Genomic DNA, 9717 nt, shown 5'->3' on the forward strand with positions numbered 1-9717 from the left:
CTCAATGTACTGTGAAGTGCTCCAGGAGTGAAGCTTTGCTTTAGTGTTTTTATGAGGCTGTAAAACATTGTGTACACGTAGAATTCACTTCCTCAGTTATCTGTTTCAAATTCAGCCTGATCTGATTTTTATAATAGTTAATTAAAATCTCACTCTTGGCTGCCAGAGACTTGATGTTGAAGGCACCGATGCAAATGCAAGTTCAAAAATCCCTTTTCCTTTATTGATACATCAATAAGAACTGCCTCTGAGATGATAGATTGGGAATAAACTGTGAAAAAGCATAGGATTAGAAGAAGGAAATATGTAAACTTAAAGTACTTTAGGAAAAGCAAGCAAATGCAAGCCAAAATAGAATAAAAGGAATATCCTACTTTGTCTTCAGTTTTTATAAGTTTATACATTTTTATATGGCATTTTTATACATGGGTTTTCTGTTTCTATTCAGTTCTGTCTAGAGTTCATACATCATAGTCCAGGTATATTCTTCTATGAATAGATGCATATATTCATAGCTAATATTGTTTTTTTCTCCTCATTTTTGTGAGACATGGAAAGGTTTTCAGTTTCTTAAAATCCAAGAGTTTTATTCCTTGTTCTCTGTAGTAAATAGAGCTAACTTTCTGCGGGTAAAGTAACTCTGTAATTATAGGTGTAGGAAATTGTGCTTGCATGTAACTGAAGACATTTGGCTTTGCAGTGTCCTGTAAGAACTCCTCTGCCTTTTTATTGTCTGCACTTCAGTAGTGTTATCCGACCAACGCAGAAGTAATCTACCCACATTAGCATCAATTATATTGTGGGGTCTGTATCACCAGATAAGATTTCCTCAAATAAAGAAATTAATGTGAAACAAATTTGAAGACAAGGCAATATTTTTCTTGCTTTCCCTTTCTGATGAAGTATTCTTGTTTTTCAAATGTCACTGTAGTTCTCAATAATCTATTCTTAAAATTTGCAATTGCATTGACAGGCTTTTATGTAGTAGATAGACACGTTGAGTGTATTCAGACAAGAAATAATACAATTTCTGTTCTTGTAAGAGAGAGACGTTTTTTAATCCTAATTTATATTAGCTGGTTTTAATAACAAATGCAAAGATTTCTGGTATTAAACACCAGCTTTGTAGATTGTGAAGCATAGCTGTACATACTGATATTCCAGTAAGTAATTTTGATTTTATTTTCTGAAGAAACTTTTAGTAAATAGTTATTTTTTTCTACTTCTGAGTTTAATAAAAGGAAAATTCAGTTTTGATTATGCAAACCTTTCATTTTTAGTGTGTTTGATAGCTGAATATTACAGTACGGACATAGCACACACATAAATCATTTTTGCTGTGAAGTCAGCCACTCTAGGTGGAAGACAGGCGTGCCTCCCTCCTTACCAGTACACCTCTGCATTCCCTGCCTGTGTCTCTATGAAGACTTTATTTTGAAATTGATTTACACCTGCTACTTACTCTGTGCTTCTGTAAATAGTAATTGACAGTGCAGATGTGATTCTGAGTGAGAAATACTCAAATAGAAGTACATTGATAGCGCAGCATGAAAGACAGACTTAGTTTTCATGTGGTTGCTTGATACAGAAGGTTGAAGAGAATAAAGTGGAAAACTCATCAGGGAAATTGTTTCTGTAAAATCATGTAAAAGCCTTTTTGACAACAAACAGATCTCTTAAGAACTGTTTATTGAAAGATACAATACCTGAAGCATGGTATCATTTCTTTCTTTCTTTATCATATTTCAGAATTCAGTTCTGTAATAATTTAACTTTCCTTAATTAGTGTTAGGTTTGATTTTTGTCACTTTTAAAATTTTGATCCTATAGCAGAACAGTTAAGATTTGTAACTTAAAAAAAGGCTTTCATTATTGCTATTACTTACGCACCAGAAAAACAACTGCATGCTATTTGTGCACTCAAGTTGCTAATATGGAAGGAATTAAAAGTACAGTTGCCAGACTAAATTCTTAAGTATGTTGTTTTTTAAAAAACAAACAAACAAGCAAAACCAAACAAACCACCAACCCACAAACAAACTAGTATCTCATGTGTGATAAAAAATTTTCTTTAATTGGCACTTCATCAGGAACCTAGAAGTATGCATGTAAATTTTTATTGGTGGATTTTCTGTTTCCCTGGAAGGTTTTCCATAAACCTTTATGCTCTTTTGGAGAGTTTTATGTAATGTTTTGTTTGTGTTTTACAGATTAACTTACTTTGACTTTCATATATAACCTCTGTTGTATGTTTCCTTGAATAAATGAGAGGTGTATACCATGCATGATTCCTTGCTTTGTTGTTGCTAACACTTATGTCAGATACTTTAAATTGTGTGCGTTCTAGCTTTTGTTGAAACGTTCAGATTTAATGCTAGGAAAAACCAGTAAGCCTGTGTTATGTGGCAGCTGGTGCCTGTGTGTGTTAGTGTTTTGGTTCATTATTCTGCTAAACCCTTGCTTCACGTAAGCGTTTAAAACTCGTCCTTGACTTTGACTGTTAGTAGTCTTGCTTCAGTAGATAGAAAAACTGGTTAATAATCTGATGTGATCTGTATGGATAAACCTTTCCATGTTATTGGAAGGCATTGGAAACTGCATTGGCCTGGCCAGTTGTCTCTAAAGCTGTAGGTAGCACTGCAGGATTAGGGCCTCATTGTCTTGTGAACAAAAGTTCATCAAATATGTATACAAAGCCCTCATTTAGTAGTTGGGAAGTAGTTAAAGATCTAGTGAAAAATCAAAGCAAACACAGAACATTCTGTGTAGTGTACAGACACTTTGGGATAAAGGACATCAGACGTTCCTGTTGTCACCATGATGATAAGAATTTTAAGGCTAATTTTGAATCTCACTACACACGCTTAAAAACATTTTTCTTAAATTTTGTACATGTTTGAGAAATGTAGATAAACTATTAATCCTCATCTCAAACAGCAGTAGATATTACTGTTAATACAGTGATATTTTTCCTGTGTTGATGATTAATTTTTTTTTTTCCTCATCTGTTTCTTTCAGTACGGTGATCTAGGGTTGTTATTACCACTGCTCAGAGCATTGTAAAGCCAAAATCATAACCAGAGTTCGTAGCACCAACCATCTTATCTCCCTTCACTTTGAAATGTTTAAAATAAAAGATTTTTAAATGCTTTTTGAAATAGATTCTGGAGACTTGCCTAGATGAGGCAGAAAGTACTAAACTAATGTTTGTTGTAGCTTTGCCAAGTTAAATGCTGCCTATGCGACAAACTTACTCATGTTTCACGGTTTTTTTCCCTAAACTGTCTGAATATTTTGATGCTTTTGTAAGAAGCTGCATAAAGTTGAAACTGAGAATTAGTTAATTAAAAATCAATGCTAAGACAGTGTATTAATTTGATATGCTTTGAAAACTGAGATTTTATTTTGAGTTGAAATGAAATCAGTTGCCTGAAATGTTTAAGCTCTGAGGAGCTTGTAATTTTTTTGGTTTTATATGTAATTTAGAACTGAGTATTAACATAGAATTCTAAGTTATGTAGTTAGTTATCTTAAAGGGAATCCTTCAGATCAGTTTTGGGGCACTGTTAAAACTCCCTTAACTGTGCATTGCTCGTTGTTATTACTTGTGTTTTTAGAGCTGTTAGTTTTCAGCTATTCTGATTGGTTTATCCTTGCATGTTCACTGTCCTGGTTGCAGCATGAAGCGTGCCAGTTCTCTGAATGTTCTTAACATGGGTGGCAAGGCTACTGAAGATCATTTTCAAGTAAGAAGCCCTACAATACTCTTACAAAAGTAGATATCATTAGTAGGGTTTGAGATAAAAAGAATGTTATAAATAATAAAACAACAAACACCTAGGGATTGGTAAGATCCTGCTTCTGTAAGATGTTTAAGGCGTATGCTTAAGGCATTGTTCCGTAACACTTTTGTGAATTATGCTTAATTTTAAGCAAGTGCTTAAAGTCTGACCTGTGAAGAGCATTGGCTTTTATGATATCAAGCAGTCTCTGGCTGTGGATCTTCTAACTGTTACAGTGGATACAAAACTGCTGGAATCTTGTGTTCTTGTAAACGATACTTGAAAATGCAGGAACTTTTAAAGCCCAGTTACTAAGTATTTTTTACTTCATCCCCATTATTGCAAAGGGTCCAAAAATCTTGATTGCTGTACATTTTCAGATTCCCTTAAATGCAACTTCCGTTGTTTCTGAGGTTGTACAGGAGCAGTCTCTGAAAGTTTGTCTGGTCTATGTTACGCTTCTGCTAATATGAAACTTCCTTATTTTGCTTAACTGTATATGGTGTGCCCGATTGCCACGTCCCAGTTCCTGTTTTTACCTAATAAGTCACTGTTTCTTATATTGTCAAATAAGCTGGCGATGTTCTGCGTTCTAAACACTGTTGTGCATTTTACTAACACAGTAACTCCAACTAATTTTAGGAAGATAAAATTGCTTCTGTACTAACAAAACTGTACATGAGGATCTTTGTCACTATTTGTCCTATGGTAGCAAGAAACCCCAAACTGTATGGCTCTCATTTTACTGTTGAGTGGCATAAAGGTGTCTTAACTATGTTACCTCTAATCAGTGTACTGCAGAGTTTTCTGTGGTGTGAAATGTGTACAAAACTTTGCTTAGAGTGAAGTTCAGCCAAAAAACAAATCCAGGGTAAAGCATAATTCTTCAAAGCAATAGCGCCAAGGTTTCAGAATGTCATGCCCCAGGTGCTCCTAAACCATATCTGTAGTATATAGTTGGTGACTTCCAGAAGAGTAAATTATTGTTGGTGTGTGTGCTGTGACATCAAAATTAGTTCTCACTTCTTGTGAACTTTTCTTCATTCACCCTATAGACACTCCTGGCAATTCCCATAGATGGGCTCTTGCATTTCTGGTAGGACTTGGTCAGGACTGTAAAGGGTGTATGTGCGTATCAATAGATCTTATCCGTATTGCTAGTTGAAAGTTTGGGGAAAAAGATATTTATTGGAGTATGGGGAAGAGAGTCCCCCTACCCAACACGAACAAGGCCAGTTCTCCGTAGTTCCTCATACTTGTTTGTTCCTGTTTGTTAACACTAGTAATTTTGTTTATTTGCTTGAACTATCTGGACATCTACTTAATTTATTTGTTTTTTTCCCCTTCACACAGGAACGAAATAATTGTCTGACAGACTCGAGAGCTCTGAGTGTCAGTCATACTGATTTGGCGCATTGAGATTCTTGGACAGAAGCTAGCTAATATTCCTTTGTGAATAAAGAAGCACTGAGACCTTCAAAGCTTTGGTTCCTCATCATTATGTATAGGAACACCTAGTTTATAGATTCTTGGTTTTTTTTCAAAGGACTGCTGTTTCTACTTTTCTAAATAGGGACAAGTTTAATCACTGCATTAGTGGGTATTTTCTTCTAAAGGAAAACTATACAGATGTATGTTGCTCATTGCACTGCTCCCATTCATGCTACTTACGTTGATTTCTTTAATAGATCTGAGTATTACAGCAGCCAAAAAAATGTAAAAATGCAAACATATTTAAAGCATACCAAAATGCAAAGTTGTTTGAAAATGCAGGCAAAATGAAATGTGTAGCAGTAAATACATACAGTGCTGGAATGAGAAAAGGATAAATTTATGCGCATTACTGTATAAAGTCAAATTGAGCATACTGTATTGGTGGGGCTTTCCTTTGCAGCACTGATTGTTGTCATGTTAGAAACCTTAGCTGGCAAAACAGCACTTAGACACGGCTTAATTAACCACTAGATCGAGCAGTTAAATTTTACAGAAGAGACGGTTGGGGTTACACAACATACAGCTAGCATGAATAGCAATACCTGTGACCATAACTTTGCTACTTGTTGATATAAGTCTTAGGGCACAATAGTCGATGGAGACAGGACAGTTCATGTTGATCAGAAGAAACGGAAAATGTTTTGACCTTTACCCTGTGTGGTTGAAGAATACACAAGTTTTGGACTGCAGCTGTCCCAGAGCAGCTGCTGTTGCTCTTAGGGAAACATCAAGCCTCAGGTTGACTTTCTTGCTTGTCCACTGGAATTCACAATCCCATTCTCTGTATGCTGAAAGTGCTCTAGCATTTCCGTATGCTGATCCCAAATCCTGCATTTCTCCGTAATGGCTGATGACAGCAGAAGCAGGGAACTGCACGCCAAGCTGTTACGCTGTGGAGTAACTGCTGTGCAAAGGACCACTCAGATCCTAAGGGCCCTGGTGGAGGCACTAGATGGCCATAAGTGGCAAGCAACTTGTTTGACCACATGTCCATGTTAAATCTACTTATGGTTAATATATATGCTGTCTGTATATAGGACTGCTGCTGGAACTAAGTATGTATGGTTTTAAGTATTTTATAAACACTAGTATTTCCTTTTGCTTTTCTGTAAAGCTTGTAATTTTGTTCATCTTTTGTAAAAATCCTTATTCATGTGAAGTTGGATGAGAAAGTAAAAAAAAATAACCAGCGTGTGTACAAATGTATTTGTGGTCATAGTTGTGAGTTAGAAAATGCTGAATGAAACTAATTTTGGGAAAAGCTGGAATATTCATTCAAGGTTGGCACCAACCGAAGGAGGTAAACCCAGAGGGACATAAGCAAGTTTTAGTATTTGAACCGGCTGTGAAGAGTCATTAGATTTAGTACTTCATAGAAGTATTTTGACTGGCTTTACATCTGGTTTTAAATTGTGTTACGTGATGCAAAAAAGTTGTGTATGTAATGCACTTGACTGTGTTTACCAGGAGGTACCTTATTAGCATCTCTTTAAAGAAAGCTGTGTATGGTATACCTGCTATAAAGACAGTTTAGAAACCGTGAGATATGATGCTGCTAATATGTAGAAGTTTTAGCACAGAGTAGTGCAATTCATTAATGAACTCGAGCGAGAGCAGATTGCTGCTCAGTTATCTTAACAATATATACTCATATAATGTAGACTTTGGAGTTTTAATCTTTTTATTAAGAGCTGTTAATATTAAAAAATACATAATATATATACTCCCCCCCCCAAAAAAAAGCAAAACGTGATGAATTTGGTTTTCTGCACGAGGCCAGACTGAGCTGGCTTTGCAGGAGGAACTGTACGCCGGGCTCCAGGCAGGCTGGGTACCCGTGCCCAAGCGGCGGGCGGGCAGGACCCTGCCGCAGCCCTCGCTTCGCCCAGCAGCCGGCGACGGTGTCGCCTCCCTCGGGCCGTTGCCATCAGAAGCTCCCGCTGCAAACTGCCCTTGCAGTCAGCCCCTGCCCCGCCCGCGCCATGCTCTCGGCGGGGCTTGTAAGGCCCGGTGCTGTAGAGCTCAGTGCTGCACTCAGAGCTTCCAAAAACCCCACAAAACTCTCTAGACACAGAGCTGATTTGCGTGGTAAGGGATTACTTTAAAAAAAAAAAAAAAAAAAAAAAAAGGAAAAATGTGGTTTTTACATTCATCTTTCAACTTTGAAGGAAAATTATTTTTACAGCCTCACAAAAAAAACCCTTGTGTAAATAGCAATAAAATATTTAATCATGCCAGATTATGATGTACGTTAAATTTTTAAAATGCAAGACTATGTTATGTTGATGGTGATAGTGAGGGAACTTTCCTGTTCAGGATCTTACTGTTGGTGGTATTACTAGTACTGTGCTTTTAAATGTTTTAAACCTTTATATAGTGTTTTAAAGTGTGCTGGAAGATTAAGTTGTTGAGCTACTCCTTATTAAACAATTCTTATATTTAATTTTTTTTTTTTTTTTTCAGAGAAGAAACAAGTTCCATAAATCCCCAAGAATGATAGCCACATCCTTACAGTTAGGAGTCAGTTAGCTGTTTGCAGTTTGAGAAGAACTTGTGAAGTGCAAAAACAAAGTTAAGGCCAACTTTCCTTGTGTTTGAATCGTGAATTAAGTACTGTCAGGACATGGTTTATATACATTTAGATTTCAGGTGGGCTGCTTAGTTAGCTTTTATGTAAGTCTTTCTGAATTTTTTCTGTTCCAGTTGTAGCTAACAATCTGCATAAAGTATAAAACCAGAATATGCAATTGTGTAATTCTGGGAGGTCAAACTAAATCAACAGCTCTGATTAAACTGAAAACTAGAAAAGACCTTCAAAATTGTCAGACATCTTTAGGAAAACTGCAACCTTGGTAGTGCTGTTGTGTTTTTAATCTAGCGTATTTGTCCCTGCCCAGAACTGTAAGGGTGAACTTCATAAAAAACGTAACGAGGACTCCAGGTTAGGCCAGTTCCTCGAGATTCTCCTCCAAACAGTGGCTGGTTCTGGGGTACAGTCAGCAACAGTCACACGTAGGATGAATCATACATTGAATTGTAACTGATGAAAAGGTGCCTGTTGCCCTTCTGTCTGTCTGGTGGTGTACCAAGTCTTTAGGAATATTGGCAATATTTGGTCTTGAGTTTAGATCTTACTAAATATTATTGTAAAATGTAACTGTTTCATGATTTGCTCCTCTTTTAGAGGAATAACTGAACTACTGCTGTGATGTTTGTGCTTGCAGTACTGCAGTGATAGAACAAAGCACTTAGCAGAAAAACAATTGGATGCATTATCTACAGCTTGTACCTTTTCTTAAAACAATCAACACCCTCCCCATCTCCCCAAGCCCTCCTGAATGGTGGTAGATTAAAATGGTTTTAAGCTTGAGAAGGATTTGTGTTTAAATTGTACCATTTGAATCCAGTAATTTTGAAAATGGTGTGGTTCTGTTGTAAATACATAGTAAAAGGGGTGTGCAGTGCTTCGTTGGAAGTGTTTACAATACTTGATGAGTTCAAGTTACTTTAGTTTTTGTTATGCAGGTCATGTATTTTGTCTGAAAGCTGCTAAGAGAACTGCATTTTTGGTAATGTTAGCCTGTACTGAGAGAATAAATGTTAAAAGATGTCACACTGAAGTTTACCGTTTCATTGTAGCAACTTTACATTGTCACAGACTTATAGAAGTATTGGTATAAACATTGGCTTTTTAAAAAAATTAGTTTAGAAGGGAAATCTTGAATATATTTTTTTTTTTTTTTTCTCCGCAAACCATTCATAATAGTCTCAGTACATGGAATAGTCAAGATCAATAGTTTCTTTGAAAAAAAGCCTGAAACAACAAATCAAGAAGCAAAACACAGTGCCACCATCTGATAGAGGTCAAAGGACACAAGCTGCTGAGAAGATGCTTATGTTCATAGTGGAGCTGCAAAGTTATGGCTGCTTTAAAATAAGAAATATTTACAGAATCTAGTTGGAAGCTCATTTAATGCTCCAGCTACATCAGAAAGCTCAAAGCTGCTCTGTCATTTGTGCTGGCACATACAAGCAAGAGAGCCTAAAAATTGTATACAGCATGGAACAAGCACAGTGAAGTAGTTTTTAAAACCAGATCTATCCTTAGGCTCCCTATATTTATACTCAAGTCCTAATTCAAGCATGGAAAGTCAGTGAGTCTTTAGTTTTAAATTATGTAGTAGAAGCATGATACAGCAGTGGTGGTCGGTTACAGTATAATTAAGCCAGATGAGTTCTGTGCAGTCAGGAAGGGTATTTTTTGTTTTCTAGGACCTGGTTTAGAAAACAAAACCAGAACCCAACAACAGCAAAACCAGAAAACCATTTGTAATGTCAGTGTATCCTCCTTGAGGAGAAACATTCCCCCCCTCCCCCTGATATGTGGATTTCATGTTTGATTTTTAAAAAAATAAACCTTCCACAATTGGCTTTAAGATGC

The 9717-nt window shown here is 36.5% G+C and overlaps 1 protein-coding gene across 4 annotated transcripts in view; it reads left to right on the top strand.

Moving 5' to 3' along the window:
* The window catches only part of KLC1 (kinesin light chain 1), a 45833-nt gene extending 38099 nt beyond the window's left edge, over positions 1-7734 (top strand). For 2 of the 4 annotated variants that reach the window (XM_074908748.1, XM_074908749.1), the window contains exons 15-16: positions 3680-3746; positions 5136-7734. In XM_074908748.1, coding sequence (XP_074764849.1) covers positions 3680-3746; positions 5136-5201 — 133 coding nt within the window. In that variant the 3' untranslated portion in view covers positions 5202-7734. The remainder of the gene's footprint in view (positions 1-3679; positions 3747-5135) is intronic. The other 2 variants (XM_074908750.1, XM_074908752.1) reach the window with 1 other exon arrangement.
* The last annotated feature ends 1983 nt before the right edge of the window (positions 7735-9717 follow it).

This window comes from Athene noctua, chromosome 6, assembly GCF_965140245.1.
Source record: "Athene noctua chromosome 6, bAthNoc1.hap1.1, whole genome shotgun sequence".
NCBI classification, from domain to species: domain Eukaryota; kingdom Metazoa; phylum Chordata; class Aves; order Strigiformes; family Strigidae; genus Athene; species Athene noctua.